The sequence below is a fragment of the Plectropomus leopardus genome, chromosome 11 (genome assembly GCF_026936395.1).
Source record: "Plectropomus leopardus strain MGB_pleo_1.0 chromosome 11, ASM2693639v1, whole genome shotgun sequence".
Classification (NCBI taxonomy): Eukaryota; Metazoa; Chordata; class Actinopteri; order Perciformes; family Serranidae; genus Plectropomus; species Plectropomus leopardus.
Genome location: NC_142186.1, coordinates 18,626,439 through 18,643,101, shown reverse-complemented (window position 1 = coordinate 18,643,101; position 16,663 = coordinate 18,626,439). Strand labels below are relative to the sequence as shown.

General features: G+C 38.8%; 2 protein-coding genes across 2 annotated transcripts in view; one reads left to right on the top strand and one right to left on the bottom strand.

The window, feature by feature from the left end:
- The window catches only part of spmip4 (sperm microtubule inner protein 4), a 67,344-nt gene that overhangs the window by 12,986 nt on the left and 37,695 nt on the right, over positions 1 to 16,663 (bottom strand). The gene's annotated exons all lie outside the window — the stretch shown is intronic.
- pde11al (phosphodiesterase 11a, like) lies at positions 15 to 16,037 on the top strand. Its single transcript, XM_042489557.2, has 20 exons — positions 15 to 2,297; positions 3,474 to 3,632; positions 4,817 to 4,906; positions 5,132 to 5,272; positions 5,422 to 5,486; positions 5,727 to 5,847; positions 6,074 to 6,149; positions 6,244 to 6,311; positions 7,196 to 7,288; positions 8,384 to 8,434; positions 8,626 to 8,772; positions 8,874 to 8,981; positions 10,269 to 10,378; positions 10,461 to 10,551; positions 11,504 to 11,604; positions 11,804 to 11,881; positions 11,973 to 12,036; positions 13,249 to 13,323; positions 13,509 to 13,592; positions 14,852 to 16,037. Exons 1-20 carry the CDS (start codon positions 1,524 to 1,526, stop codon positions 15,116 to 15,118), a joined length of 2,763 nt encoding a protein of 920 aa, XP_042345491.1. The 5' UTR covers positions 15 to 1,523; the 3' UTR covers positions 15,119 to 16,037.

The following is a 16,663-nucleotide window of genomic DNA, read 5'->3' as shown; positions in this document are numbered from 1 at the left end:
CATATTTCATTTAATATTTCGTTTGATTTTGTTTGTTAAACACTAGTTTAGAGTTGAAAGTGAACATGGCTGTTTACTGCCCTCCGGTGGACAAATTGAGGAACTGCAGCAAGTTAAATTAGTAAGGTTAACGCAAATACATAAACGGTAGCTGCCAGATTTGAAGCAGGGCCTGTGCAGCAAGTCTATACTGAAAAATGTTGTTTGTTTTACGGTAAAATGCACCACATGACCACAAAACTAAATATGTTTTTTGATTTGCCATTTACATGGTTGAGGTTTGGTTAAATTTGAGCAGCTTAACACCCTTGAGTAACCCTTTGAAACCTGAGCAAATTGGTTTGATTTCTGAGGGCATCAAGCAACTTAACACATAGCATGCTGAAACATAAGAAATTACCTGAAAATAATAATAATAAATTATAATAATAATAAGCAAGAAAGTGGCCTGGGAAAAAAGTGTGAAAATTAAAAAAAATATATGTAGCCTATTTTTTTTTTATATGATTATACTTTTTTTTTGTTTTACTGACATTTTTTCCTTTTTTTGATAATTTTGTAATAATTGTCACCTTTTTTTTCTTTTTCTTTTACAAAACTAATTTTCAGGTCATTTTCTGCATCCCCTTTGACTAATGTTTTGCTGTGTGTAGGATATTTCTTACCATGTTGGTCATTGCATTTTCCCCCATGTTTGTAAATCAAGCTCATGTTTTCAAGGGGTTAAATAAACTGTGAAAGGAGTCTGACAGCTGCACAAGAAAAAGTGATGTCCAACCAGATTTTGAAGGGTTAATGTTAGGAAAGGATGCACATGGTCAGAAGACACCAGTGTTGACTGTTGGTCCACAGAGTCAGGGCCAGACTCTTAATTTCCCCAAACATGCTCCCACATCCTACCCGAGGGCCAGGGGCCTCTGAGCAGGGTGCCTACATTGCCTAGTTGGTTTCACAAATACAATCACAGAAGTAGTGTGTGGGTGTTTGTTTTTGTCTGGGTTTTTTTTATTTACATGCAAACATTTTTCTTTGTTGACTTAATCTCTCTCTTTCATACAACCGCATTCCTCCTATTGCACACATACTGTCTTCTTGTACGTTTCAGATGTAAACGAAACATTGAATTGGTACTGGGTTTTGATTGGATCCCTGCACACAGAGTCTCTTGGCGGTATAGAATAAAGACAGCGAGTGAACAGCCTGCCCTGCAGATTTTTTTTTCATTTTCTAAGGAGAATATATAGGCGCTGTGTTTTTCTACACCTCTGCATAGTATTGCACGGAGAGCCCCAGAGACAGAGCTCAATGTCGACTTGACTGACAGCTCTCTCAGGCGTCATCGGTCCGCTCCCAAACAAACTGAATCTGTTTGACCACTTTTGCTGCGTACGATGGACTGACTCATAAAGGGGGGCGAATGAATAAATGTTTTGAGGACATCACTTCTCTGAGAAGCTCGTCTGCAGCCGCATCACCCACTCGTCTAACTCTTTGAGTGTCTCTTTTCCACAGCAGCTCTCACCATGACGACGTTTGACTTCTCGGATATTGAGGCGTTTTTGGACTGCCACCCAGATCTCTTCGAGGAGTATCTGGTTCGGAAGGCGAAATGTGATCAAGTTACCAGATGGCTGAAGGAGCATCCACCATCGAAAGTGTCCACAGCGGAGGACAAGAGCGGCGCTGCCAGAGACCCACTCTGGCCGACTAACCCAGACGGGCTCCGGCGCAGATCGTCCCACATGGAGCTGCGACGGAACTTCGCCCGGTCCAAAGCCACCACTGCGCACCGGACCTACGATGAGCATGTGAGCCTAAGCGAACACGAGTCCCAGTCCAGCATGAGGCGCCGAGCGCTCCTGCGTAAAGCCAGCTCCCTGCCTCCGACCACCGCGCACATCCTGAGCGCCCTGCTGGAGTCCAGGGTCAACGTGCCCCAGTACGCCTCCAGCGCCATCGACTACAAATACAGACTCAAGGAAACCAACGAGAGGGAGTTTTTCTTGGAGTTAGTGAAGGATATCTCCAACGACTTGGACCTCACAAATCTCAGCTATAAGATTCTGATCAACGTGTGCATCCTGGTGGATGCAGACAGGTGTTCACTTTTTCTTGTGGAGGGACCCGCGCATAAGAGGACGCTGGTGTCCAAATTCTTTGATGTGCACTCAGGCACTACTGTCAGACCATCATCCAGCACCCTGAACTCCAACGAAGTGCAGGTGCCATGGGGAAAGGGCATCATCGGATATGTGGCAGAGCATGGGGAAACTGTAAACATCTCAAACGCATATGAGGTAAATGTTAACATCTTATTATACTAAAGTTAATGCAGGTGTATTTGCAGTGAGGCAAGGCAAATTTATTCATATTGCACATTTCATACTAGGCACCCAAAGTGCTTTACAGATTAATAAAGTCAAAGTTCATTGTGTATATAAATTTATATGTATATTTATGTGTGTGTGTGTGTGTGTGTGTGTGTGTGTGTGTGTTTGTGTGCCTGAGTGTGTATAAACCCTAAAGTGAAGTATTTTTCTAATTTTGCACAATGAATGAATATTACATACACTGAAAAACATTGCATTTTATTTCTCCATCTGCTGGTGGGCCATCACGATAAGAGTGTGTATAACATGATGTTCATTCCAGAAGAGACCGGATGATCACTAAAATTAGGTGGGGATAAAAGTGGATATATTGATATCGGTATCAGTTATCGGCCAAATGAATTGTTATCCATCTGCATATCAAATTACTGCTAAAAATAGAGTAAAAATAGAAAAAAAAAAAAATCAGCCTCGGGCGGCTTTACAACATATGACATACGAGTGAATCAACTGATTAATGATCACTGACTGGTTTGGAGATCATTTATCATTTCACTATTGGGAGTAAACATAAACACAAACAGGGGTGGCCCTTTGGATGCATAAAAAGTATCCACAAATGTTCACATTAATGGAGGACATTCAAATGAGCTGTTTTTTAATCAGAACTCTGTGAGTTGAGCAAATAGTCACTGACACTGGGTTATTACCTCAATTATGTCAGATTAAAAAAACCTCTCTATAACAGTGAAAGCAAAAGGCAGGAAAGCAAGTGTGATAATTCTTCCCACAAGCCAGACCTCATCTTATACGCTACCAGTTGCGCTCCACATCATTATATCATGGCCCTGGGCTGCATGGGAGGCTAAGGGAACATGATGATGTGGATCCCCTTGAGGTCTATTACTGCAATAGTGTAGATATGTGTCAGGGGTATTATATTTTTTTCTGCGTATAGTGAAAACAAGAGGTCTCCCTCACAGCCTTGAATTTTAAATATCCAAACAACTGCACCTGACACAAGCGCAAAAACTCTAAATATTTGGACAAGACTACAATGTCAAATGAGCAGGCATTTCCTGAGTACAATGAGGTGTCTGTTAATGAACTGTGCATGTTTTATTTATGTGTTCACTATTCCAGGACCACCGCTTCAGTGATGAGATAGACAAGTTAACAGGCTACAAGACTCAGTCCATCCTCTGTATGGCCATCTGCAACAGTGATGGAGAAGTCATCGGTGTTGTTCAAGCAATCAACAAAAATCCCATGGGCACTCCCTTCACTGAGGATGATGAGAAGGTGAGCCTTGTGATTTTCACATTCTCATGCATTTTATTGCCCATTTAACATCCTCAGTATTATTGCAGTTGGTTTGACCATTAAGGGCATTTTAGTGATGCAGTTAAAATTGGATTCTTCAGCATCGTGTAACTGGCCCACCACCACACACACACACGCACACACACACACACACTAACACTTATTGCACAGAAGCTCTTGAGCCATGCAGCTGAAAAGTTTGTACTGTGAATCTTCTTAATGGCTGCGGAGAGGGACAAAGTGTTCCCTTGGAAGCAAAAATCCAGAGAAATGAAGGGAGGAGGTCAAACTCTTACTCAAGTGTGGAACATTAAATATGTCTAGCTGTGTAATATAGAAAACACATTTTTTGTGGATACACTTTCAGTTGCTCCCTGCGCACTTGGGATGGGTTTACTAGAATCTGCATATATTAACTTTTTCTTTTTTACAGTTCCTTGGCTCGTGAATACAATTTCATTTTCCCAGCTTGTTGATAAGAAAATAATACTTTGATTTTGTTGTATTAGTAAAAAGTACTTGTTTCTTGTTTGAGGATGTAAGCCAGGCGATAAAAAATAATACTCATTTGACTGCCTGGGGTAAAAACGTCACCAGGACAGAGAGATGCTGGTGAAGTAAATCTAGTCATCAAACAATTTGTTAATTCACCTTTGCATGAGTTCAGCTGCACTGAGATACAACACTTTGTCCACAAGGTGGCAGAATGAAGTTGTGGAAAGCCATGGCCTCCACTTCAAAGAAATCAAAGTTTTGAGTTGTTTGCAGTAATTCAAACCCTTTTTAAATGATGTTTACTGCATGTGAATTGAAAAAAATACCTATCTCTAAATAAAGCTAAAGAAAAACAACTTCAGTGACTGCTTTTGAGCCACGGACACTGAAAACATTAAAAAATCCATCTTGATCTGCGGTCTTATCTAGATATTTTAGGGCCATTGATGTCTCACTAAATGCCTTCTTTCTTTAAATCAATACTTCATTAACAGGGAATCTATCTGAGAGAAATTTGTGCCGAGAAGCAGCTAACTCCATCATGACTCTCTACTCCCCTCCCCCCTCACTCTTTCTTTTTCTCTTATCCAGTTTTATGCCTCTTTGTTGAGCATACAAATAGCTAACACTGTTATTGATTATGCATTCCTTTCACTACTTTTACTCAGGTACTGCAGATGTATCTACCTTTCTGTGGAATATCGATTTCCAATGCCAAGTTGTTTTCGGAGTCTCGCAAGGAGTATGAAAGGAGTCGGGTAAGAGAATGTAAAATGTGCATTCACAAAAAGATGTTTGGTTGTTTTACAGCCATTGGAGAATCAACAGTAACATCAATATTTTTTATACCTAATTGAAATATATATATTTTTAATTAGATATAATAAAAAAATTATATTAATTATACCTTATTAATATATATATATACATGTAATGACTGTGCAATGCTCATGAGTCATTAGTGTCCTTTGTTGTGGCCACAGGCTCTGCTAGAGGTGGTCAATGACCTGTTTGAGGAGCAGACTGACCTGGAGAAGATTGTTAGGAAGATCATGCAGCGAGCACTGACCCTGCTGCAGTGTGAACGCTGCTCTGTGCTTCTCCTGGAAGACAGCGACTCACCTGTGAGGCTCAGCTTTAATTTTTTTCTGCCTCAGAAAAATATTAACTTAAGCTTTTCTATTACAACACACAGCTCTTCTTGTGTAAAACTCTCCTATCTTTGTTGCTAAATGTTGTTGCTGCTCGTTGTGATGACACATCTCTTCTACAGGTTGTGAAGTTCTCCAAGACATTTGAGCTCATGTCTCCCTTATGCAACATGGACCGTGACATCAGGTGAAAGCGAATTCGTGAAAAACACAGCAGCATGATAAATTTAGAGGGATTCTTTGAGGCATGCAAAATCAGCAACACACACCATTAATGAAAACAAATGGTTGTGATGTGCATTCATAGATCTCCATAACACAAAACTAGTTAAAAAAATGAATTCGCTCAATATTTACTGCTGTTACGTTGCACATTTGAGTGCCCGGACCTGACTATTGTTTCCGTTTGTGTTACTGGCCACATCAGCATGGAAAAGCTTTCGTGTTCCGATTGGCTGATCAATAACAGCATTGCTGAGCTGGTGGCTTCCACAGGACTTCCTGTTAACATCAGTGATGTGTGTCAGGACCCACGCTTTGATGCTGAGGTGTGGACACAATCGTCTCACTATAAGACCTATTAGAGCTCACACTAATGCACAAACATGCTTTTAACTGCACCAAGAGACACAGACACATACCACAAACACCACCAAATAAAAATAGATGTGTTGTTTTTTAATTAATTCCCCAGTAAAAGAGAAAAACTACAGGTGCAATATAAATTTCTCAAGCATGCATAAACTCCGTTGATGCTGTCTCCTCTCTTTACAGGCGGACCAGGCCTCAGGGTTTCACATCAGATCAGTGTTATGTGTCCCAATCTGGAATAGAACTCATCAGATTATTGGTAAATATACCATAAATAGGCAATTTGTGCTCTGAAACCAGTTTTCAACAGTCAATTGTGTGTGTGTGTGTGTTTGTGTGTGTGTTTTCTGCAGGGGTCGCACAAATTCTGAATCGCCTAGACCGGAAGACGTTTAATGATGCAGATCAGAGACTGTTTGAGGTTAGATTTTTAAAATTCAAAAATTTTTAAATTAATTAGTTTATAGAATTTAAGGGCATCTATTGGTAGAAATGGTATATGATATTCCTCACAATGTTTTCATCAGTTTATAATTAGGTGAAAGTGAGAATTGTTGTGTTTATATCAATATGTGGAGTGGGTCCTCTCTTTAGGACCCTTTAGGAAGTGCGGCAGACTTTAAAGCCAATGTTTCATAGTGGCCAAATCATGTAACTACAAATCCAGGTCCATCATGTGATGCCATTAAGCTCAAAAAGGCTTATTTTTTCTCATAGACTTACATTGTGATAGAGAAGTCTGTAAATCAGTAGATACATTTTTTTGAGTGTCATAAATCCCTGTAAAATGACTAATTTCACCATGAAGATTTGCTAAAATTGGTCTTATAACATTTAGAAAGTCTAGAAAAGCTGCAATTTTATAATTTTCACCCATTCAAGTTAGAAGCTGGCTAAACTGAAAGTTGCCAGCTCGTCCAGTGTAAGTCTTTAGTGCGTCTGTTCTATGGCCCATGTGGAATTTGTGGATAATTTAACACTCAGGAAGTTGAAATTTTTTTAGCCTTCATGTGCCACTGAGCAACTTTCAAAGAAATGAATGGGGCCCCGCCTCCAATGATGCATTCAGTTCTCCTTAAACATTCGTGGTCCTCTTCCACAAAGTCCACAATGTTGTTTCTACAGTAGCCTAGAACAGACAAATCAATCACTGGCTCTAGATATTTATGTTTTTGCATTGGCCAGTTCTCCTACACACTGGGCACACGGCTGCATGACAATAAATCCTACACACAGGACTTTTAAGTGTTCATTGTTGCATTATTGCAATTTTTTAAGGTCACATTTATTTTCCTTTGTGTGCAGGCTTTTGTGATATTCTGTGGACTTGGAATCAACAACACTATGATGTACAATCAAGTTAAGAAGACATGGGCCAAGCAGTCTGTCGCACTGGATGTAAGCACTGCAACATATTGATTATGGCAAAATTTACTTGTTTTTTCAACTCTCACCCCACCTTTTTTGAGGACGTCAAATTTTTATACAGATTTGTCTCTTTTATTGTCATTCCTGTCTCTTTAAAAATGTGATACCAAAATTACAAAAAAAAACAGAGAGATAAAATTGCAGAGATATTACAGAAATACATCATTCTCTTCCTCTCTCTTCCTATTCATTTCAAAGCACTTGATGGGCATATAAATGTATTGTTTACCAGCATTGCAACTACACTGCATTAAAGTGGCTCTAAATAAGCTGGACCTATGAAAAGTAAAGAGCAGTACCTGTTAAAACAAGTTGTCCTCTGAAATTCAGTCTAAATCTTGACATACAACAAGATGAATTTCATAGGCTAATGTATGGAAAATATCAGGTATCCATTCTGTTTAACCAAAAATAAATTTAAACAATCTAAAATACACAAAATTTTAACAAATTCTGCTAAACATTAAAATACTTTAAAAGAAAAACTGTCTTTTGGTTACACCCCTAAAATCTATTCAAAAGGAGTGCATGAGAAAATAGTGATTGAAGAAAGTGGTGTCACTGATTAATGCTAATCTTAACATTGGCTCTCCACATGAATTAGTGTCTCTATCTGTGTTCCACTCCATTGCCCGGTATCTAACCTGAGCAGTCACATTATCCTCACCAAACATTGTTCTGCTTCTCTACCATAAATATTTCAGCTGCTATCAATAATTCACGATAAATACATGTGCCAGTCTGCTCACCTCTCATCAAAGGCAACACACACTCATGTATTTCTGCCACATAATCTTTGCTGTTTCTTTCAAACATCTGCTGTATTTTCTTTTCTGTCAGGAGACCCAAAGTACGGCAACAAATTGGTTTTAAAAGCAGAAATATACTTTCTTTGATCCGGATTACATAACGAGTGAAGTAGGAAAGATAGATAACGTTCTTGGAACATATTGATCATCTTCTGTGGTGGTGTCTTTTTCAGAGTTGGTCTCATTTTGTTTAGGACATTCATCTCATTAGCATCAGTCTTCAACAGCTATTTTGCATTTATTCTGTTTTTCTCAGATGTTGTCCTACCATGCTACCTGTTCCAAGGTAGAAGTTGACAGACTCAAGGTAATCTCAGACAAAACATTTGTAAGTGCACATCATCGATATAATGACTTTATTAAATGTGTGAAATCTAATGAGTGTGAGTGGTTGAAGGTGAAGTGTAATTTGAAAACTGTCTGCAAACGTGTTTGAGTGCTTGCTTCTTCCTTCGCTGGAACTGTGTGTTTGACAGCGCTGTCCTCTGTCCCCCTAAGGCAGCTAAGATCCCCCTGAGCAGTGAGTTGGGCATTGATGAGTTTCACTTCAACGACTTCTCTTTGGACAATGATGCCATGATCACTGCGTCACTACGGATGTTTTTGGAACTCGGTGTCGTCCAAAAGTTCAAAATTGACTATGAGGTGAGGCCCTGAAATATGTGGTGCTGTGAGATGTTTGTCTGGCGCCTAAGTCCACAGTGTCTATGCACATATAGTTTATCACCTATATGTTTGTCTTGTAGGTTCTGTGCCGCTGGCTTTTGACCGTGAGGAAGAACTATCGAACTGTGGCGTATCACAACTGGAGGCATGCCTTCAATGTGTCGCAGTGCATGTTCATCATGATCACAGTAAGTTTCTAGATCCTTTCTCATGCAAGTCTTACCCACTCTGCATTCGCTCTCCGTGTATACTTTCACTCCATAATGTCAAACTCTTTAATAAAGAAAATGCCATTTTCCACCAAAACAAACCATCCAAACTTTAATGAGTATAACAAGCCCGGGAAGTCATTTTTAGAGCCTGTCATGAAAGAGTAAGTCTGAGTGGACTCAGTAAACTAATCATCAGTCATTAAACAAAACATCATTAGGGCGAAATATCACAGGAGCAACATCATTAAGAGAAAATTAAAAGGAGGAACATTTGAGTTCAGTTGGTGTCCTATCATATGCCATCCCATCTCATCCTACCCTATCAAATGACAAAAGCTAATACAGTGACTAGAAAAAAGCATTCAGTGGAGTGCAGATCTCAACCAGATGTGATTGCAGCCACTCTTAGAACTGGATCTAGGTTTGGAGGAAGTTGCTCAGTGACACCCAAAGCCAAAAAAGTTCCTCTTACTGAGTATGAAATTAGCCACATCTTCCATATAGTTGGGCCCACTGAGAAAGGACATCAGGGACTTTCGCTAGCCAAGCAGCTAAGTTATGGTTTTGTGCTCTGCTAACTTAACTTGGGACAGAAAGATTTAATCATTTTTAAATTGTTATTGGACAGAATTGATCGAATTCTAATAGTGAAACTAGTCATTTTGCAAGGGTTGTATCCCCCATTTTACAGACTGTCACTTTGTAAGTCTATGGAAAAAAAGACTTTATGGGCTTACTGGCATCATGTCATCATGTCCCAGAAGTTGTAATTCCATAGTTTGCCAATATGTAAGACTGGCTTCAAAGCCTGGGGCTGTTTCTGGGTAGTGGAGCTGTACCTGGTGAGCAAAGGCCAAAATGTTGCCTGCAACAGACGGCAGGGCTTCTTGTTAGCCAAGACGATTTCCAGAAATGCCTTTTGCTTTTCTTCTTTTGCAACATGATTTTATTGATAACTTGTGACCCAAACGGTCTGGTTAATAGTGAGTCGATAACGGCAAAAAACAGTCAATAAAACAAGTTTTTCAACAATTGTGAATCACCACAACCACGAGAGCTCCTTGAGCACACAGTCATAAATGTGCACACAAAATATTAGGCTGACTGGTCCAGTAGTTTTGAGAAGTGTGTGTAGACAATTACAATCATGCACGCACACACAACCAAACCCATGGTCCCCCCAGGCTTATGCCTGGTGGAGATAGTAAAAATGAACAGAATAAACAGAGAATGCTGTCTGTCTATCTGTTTTACTTTCGGCAGACAGCCAGTTTCCAGGATGTCCTGTCAGATGCTGAGATACTGGCACTGATGGTTGGTTGCCTGTGTCATGATTTGGACCACCGAGGCACCAACAATGCTTTTCAAGCCAAGTAAGTGCGCAGGTCTAAAGTATGACAACAATGAGCGTACTCCAGGAAACTGAAAGTTTCCATGCTCTGTCTTGTCCTGCAGGACAGGTTCTGCTCTGGCTCTGCTCTATGGGACATCAGCCACCCTGGAGCATCATCATTTCAACCATGCAGTCATGATCCTCCAAAGTGAGGTCAGACCATTATTCCTAATCATAGTGATCTATTTATTCAGAGGTTTACTGTATTAGCTGTACTGGCTTATATAGCGAGTTCTTCTTCTGTGAGCTTGTAGTTTGCGCCATACACACTCTACTCAACAAGAAAACATGCAAAACGATCAAGAAATATTAAATGGCTAATAAAAAAGCACCCGATCATCCATGACTATATGTCTGATCACTCTTTGGAACAGCCCAGTCGGCAGAAGATGAGGTTGGCGTTGTATGTTTTTTTTTATGTTATGGATGTATTACATTTGTACATTTTATTAGTATGATATCAACATTTCTGAAGTGACATAGTTGGGATTACATGTATATGACCTTAACTTGTCATTAAGAGGTGGAGGGGTTGATGGAAGGCGTGAAAGCTAAATGATCATGGCCTTTCCAGTGGCGATTGTGTCACTAAAGTGTTTTTAGCTACACATTGCCACATTTTCTGCTGTGACTGTGGCACCATAAATTGATATTTTAAGCCAAAGCATGATATTTTCCTTATCACAACTAAGGCGTTTTTGTGCCTTAACACAACCACATAAACCACAGGGTTGTTGAAACATAAAGAAACATAAAGTTTTGACGTGTCTGGCGATTGTGTTGTTTGGAGACAAGATTCAATGTGTCTTAGTGAGCCAGGCTTTCAGAAAGCCATTAGTGTGCAGTTTGAGCTTTGGGACGGCGATGGTAGGCGAGGATGCTTTGATCAGTTTGATCATCAGGAACCATTTTCTCTATTGATTTCTTTTAACGGAGGACAGAGAAAGTCTATACACATTGCTAATTAACAATGATAATGAGGACTGCATTTGACAGTGAGCAATGACTTTACCAATACATTGGCTGGAAGGAGACATTTTAGCCACTATTAATCTGCTTTTGTGCATGTGCTTACTGTATGCTATTGTATTCTGACTCCTCACAGGGTCACAATATCTTTGCAAACCTCTGCTCGAAAGAGTACAGCCACATGATGCAACTGTTGAAGCAGGCTATTCTCTCAACAGATCTTACTTTGCACTTTGAGTAAGTGGTCTTTTTAAAAATGAATGAATAAAAAGAACTGAAATAGATAATGACAGATTATTGGATACATTCATACATGTAGAATAATAAACATGTAGATTTCTGTGTTGTTACAAAGTGCTCCTATGGTGAAAACTCTCTTTGAAAGTATTCTTTTGCCTTTTCACATTTTCTGTATCCTTGACTGTCTCTTTGTAAGGCGCAGAACCAAGTTCTTTGAGTGTGTTCTGTCTGGAGAATTCAGCTGGACAGATGAAGGACACAGAGAAGTTCTCAGGTTTCTAACTTTTTCCTGTGCTAAAATCACTTTTCTCACTTTTATGAAGAGAAAAACAAGTAGCGAGAAATGAGTTTGATGTCATCAACAGGTCCATGCTGATGACAGGATGTGATCTGGGTGCAGTCACTCGTCCTTGGAAGATATCAAAACAGGTTTGAGTTCCTATCACAAAGTTTATCACGTCTGTGTTAGGGCTGCACAATATTAGGAAAAAATGTGTGATAACATTGTTGAATTCTGCGATATATTGATATTACTTGCAATACTGTTTGCCAAATTGAAAAATGAACAGAAATTATTTCCAACGTTTTGTTATTTATCAAATTTAACTGAACACAATGATTTTTTACAGTGCACTTTTCTGATGATACTCTCTTTCAACTAACACAAAAAATCCCTGGGTGCATCAGTCTTGTGTCATTCACAATGAGGTTATCATGCAAGTTGACATCGTGATGATCAAAGAAAATAGCCATGTCTCCTAGAAATTATGTTTATATACAACTCATTTGAAATGGCGAATACATTTAAAGGGAAATATAATGCCATATGTAAAGAGATCTGCACACCAGGATTTTTATTCTGCAAAACAAGTGATATTTTGAGCTAGTATGTTCTTCCTTAGACTTAAATTTGTTCATCTTGGACCCAGCACCTACTATGGGATGTGCGTGTCTTATTTTAAATTTCTCTTCATAAACGTAATGCCAAACAAATAACCTTTATGTTAGCATAAGCTAATCAGGTCATGTTGCAAGTTAACGTAACGTAATATAACGTATCTGTTGATACTGAACGCAATCTTGTAATACAGTATCCGCTTGTAGGGACTACAGAAACTTTTTATTACACTTTTTATTAACACCTTGGCAAAATCATGATCTCTTCATAATCTTAACCAAAGTAAATTGTTGCCTAAACCTAACACAGAAATCTGGACGCTAACCTAAAGTTCTGGTGTCAAGGTCCTACACTTTGTGCCCCACCATCCTTGCCAACCACCTCCGTCCGAAGCCTACATGGTACATGAATGTAATATTTAAATAGCTGAAATAAACATCCCTGAACATAATCAACTTTCCCACAACAACATTATTAATAAAGCATTCTAGAGTGACACAAACATAATATTCAGGAAAGGGTTGCGTCTTTTTGCATGTGCTACACTTTTCATTCAAGAAATGTGCATGATCTCCCTGAAAAATACCAGAATTTTCCCTGCCAAACCACTAAAGGAAGATTGAGCACAAAATGTAGCAAAATGCATGCACTTTCTAGCTTTGAGCCCACATTTTAATATGAAAATGTTACATCATGTTTGAGTGAAATGATTAAATAATGAAGGATGGCATTGATGTCCCAAGGTTGCAGAGCTGGTGACGAGTGAATTCTTTGAACAAGGTGACAGAGAGAGGTCTGAGCTGAAGTTGACCCCAGCGGTAAGTAATCATGCTTTCAAAGTCTTTTCATTTGGATTTTCTCACTTTTAACAGCGATTTCTATTTCATACAAGTTGCCAGCATTAAATTCAAATCATATTCTTGATGTGAGCTGTTATTTTTTCTCAAATGATTATGATGAATGTTTTTGGTCATGGATGACAATCGATTGTCCCTTTCTGTAGGCCATATTTGACCGTAATCGCAAAGATGAACTACCTGTTTTACAGCTGGAGTGGATAGATGGTATATGTAAACCTCTTTACCAGGTAAGTAACCCCTGATATCGAAAGTTAAACTTTTACCGTGGGTCTCATTTTAAAAATCACACAAATAAAAGCATTATTTTGAGAGTTTAAATATGTACAACTCAGTTGCCAGAATAAATGCTGATACTGGACATTTCTGCAAACCCCAGATATGTCACATTTGTAGTTGTCATACATTTAGCAGATATGTTAAAACTTTTTGTGTTTACACATTTCGATTTTCAATTTTATGTTGTGACAACACTGTGGTTAACATGTGGTTATGTTAAGGCACAAAAGCACATGGCTAGAGTTAGGAAAAGGTAATGTTTTGGCTTAATTTACCCAGTTTAGTTGCTATAAACACAGCACACATGTCCTGAACAGTTGTTAAAAAACAGCCATTTTTGTTGGCCTCCAACAGTTGTCTGCTGCTTGGCAGCTGTCTTGCCTACGTGGCGAAGCTCAAGTAATATACTGTTACTCCTTTGCCACACTCATGTGCTGCAAATGTTTTTCTATCACACAGCACGGCAGGTAAAAAAAAGTTAACCTGTTTGAGAGGTGCAGCTCTTATCTAACATATCACTTTCTGCTTGTAGACTTAATTTTTTGTGGAAAAGCCGCCAACTGCAATCTGCTAATTGAGTGATTAACACATAATTGCTGATAGATTATTTTGTAATGGATGAGATTTTATTTTGAAGCAGCAAAATAAGGAAATGCTGGGTATTCATCAGCAGTAATTTAACACGTCTCCTGTACAGCTGAGAGCATACATAAAACAGTAAAATAGAGCAGATATCTAAAGTAAAACATGACGCTAGAGAGAAACTACACTCCAGACTACAGAGATTCAGTTACAAGCTACAAAAGAATTGAAAGCTGAACACAGAGACTTTAAAAAAAAAAAAATTTTTCTTTCTGGTTTCCTGCCCAGAGCCCACATTTGTTTCAGGGGGAGAAGGAGGGTTCGTCAGGGGTTGGCTGACTTGGAGGTGATCGGGTGCACTTTTAGCCCTACTTTAGAGATGGTCCATTTCTGGCATGGCTTAGCATCATTCTTCGCTTTTTTACCGATAATGGAAAGACAGATCTGTGAGGCATGGTTTGACTCAGAACAGAAAAAATTGATAATGTAAAAAGGGTAATTATCATGCATATGACACATACAAATGTAACATATGCATAGTTTGCAGAAACAAACAATGCAAACATTTTCTCATGGCAAATGGACTGACATATATCATATATATTGTACTCTCCTGTGTCACTCCCAGGCACTGCTGAAGCTCAACAGGAAGTTGCAGCCAATGGTCGATGAGATCGAGGCCAATCGAAACAAATGGCAGGAGCTCTGCTCGTCCTATCAGGAGACACGCAGAGCCTCAGTATCCAATCGGAGTCCTGAGCTCCATGAAGAAGCAGAAAGTAATCAACATCCGGACTCAACAGAGACTCTGAAGCCAGTTAAAAATATCAAGTTTGGGTCAAAGTGCAGTCAGGATCTGAGGAGCAGAGTGAGCAAAGGTTCCTGTGATGATTAACCAGCATCATCTGCCAACAAAACAGCTGCAGGAGAGAAGTAAATCAAGCTAAGGGTTAAGTAAAGATTTATCCATTAAATAGCTCATACAAGACTCTCCCTATACCCTGTGATTTTCTGACACATGCACTACTCTAACATGATTTTTAAAAATATGGGTAAATTAAAGGCAGTTTTTTATTCTGCTGAGCACATTGCCTCTGCCAAGTGTCACTGTGTTAAACTCAGGAGTAAGAATTCCCGTTGGTCAAACCCTACTTAAAGTGCAGTTTCCCATTTCTTGCTTTCTTTCTGCTTTTTATCACTAAGATGAATAAGAATGAGAAACTACTGTTAAAACCAAAGAGGGCACTTATTACTGTATTGTTTCGTAATGTAAACTGCCTCAAAATCACAAGACCCATTGGAACGCCTTTACAAAACAAAAAAGGAATCACTGTGATTTCCCTCACATATAAACACAAATCGCCATTCTGAATGTAGACCAGAGCATGATCTTGTTGTGTTTTGTAGTTATGTTGAAACTGCATGTATCATTGATACACTGAATGTTGATACTGGACATTATCTTGATGCCTTTGACTGCCCTATGAGATTTGCTTTGCATGAAACTACTGTAAGGGAAATAGTAAGTGTTGTTATGTAAGAGTATTGTTGTTGCACTTTTGCTGTTAAGAACAGACAAAGATTTCTATTTTCAATCACAGACTGTACTTAAGTTATACATTCATTATTTTTCATACATTTGAACTCTATATTTATGCAAAATGTAAAATTGGCATTTTCTCCTGATATTTATAAATTGTCCACTACAAAGACAGTCTTGAAAAAGACAAGAAAGAACTACATTTGGGATACAAAAAAAAGGAGGAAATCAATCTCCAGCTGGCTATGTGAATAAAATGTGGCATGGAAACTGATTACTTTTGTAATTTGTGATTGATAGATATATGTAGACTTTTATAGATATTGTTCACAATTATTGTAAATGTTACTTAATGGAGCAGACAGTAGATTATTGAAAACTGCAACAACAAAAAAAAAGAAAGATAAAGCCACTGTGAAAGTGCCAAAAACTGCAGTTCATTCATCTTCTCACTCCTCCACAGGTAACCTCTTGCCTAAATATGGTCACTTCTGCCTCAAAAAACAAACAAACAAACAAAAAAACTCAAGATGGCAAGAGACAAAATGACAAAGTTTAGGCTTTAAAACGGAAGTCCACAAACCAGTGGGTAAAATAATGTCAGTTTTTTCAACAGCATTCATGTAATGTATCACTACTGGACACATCTCTTAATATGGGATTTTACTGCTTTGTAGTTGTGTAGAAAAAGACAAAAAGGAATATATGAAGACGGTTGGTCACTATGAACTCAAGAAAAAATAAGTAGACATTGGCTGCAAAAAAAAAAGCAAAGCAGTGTTCTCAAGTGTTCTCAATCGTTAAAACAACAATGGAACAAAATGAAACCTAAACATGGGAAGGGAAATCTCAGCCCCCCATGGCCGAAAAATTTCACGATTTTCTGAAAAAGAATCGATG

Bases quoted from the DNA above. Each gene is read 5' to 3' on its own strand.
- pde11al (XM_042489557.2), top strand. From the start codon at position 1,524: ATGACGACGTTTGACTTCTCGGATATTGAGGCGTTTTTGGACTGCCAC. The intron at 5,848-6,073 runs GTGTGGACACAA...CTCTCTTTACAG, and splicing joins ACCCACGCTTTGATGCTGAG to GCGGACCAGGCCTCAGGGTT. The intron at 13,324-13,508 runs GTAAGTAATCAT...CCCTTTCTGTAG, and splicing joins AGCTGAAGTTGACCCCAGCG to GCCATATTTGACCGTAATCG.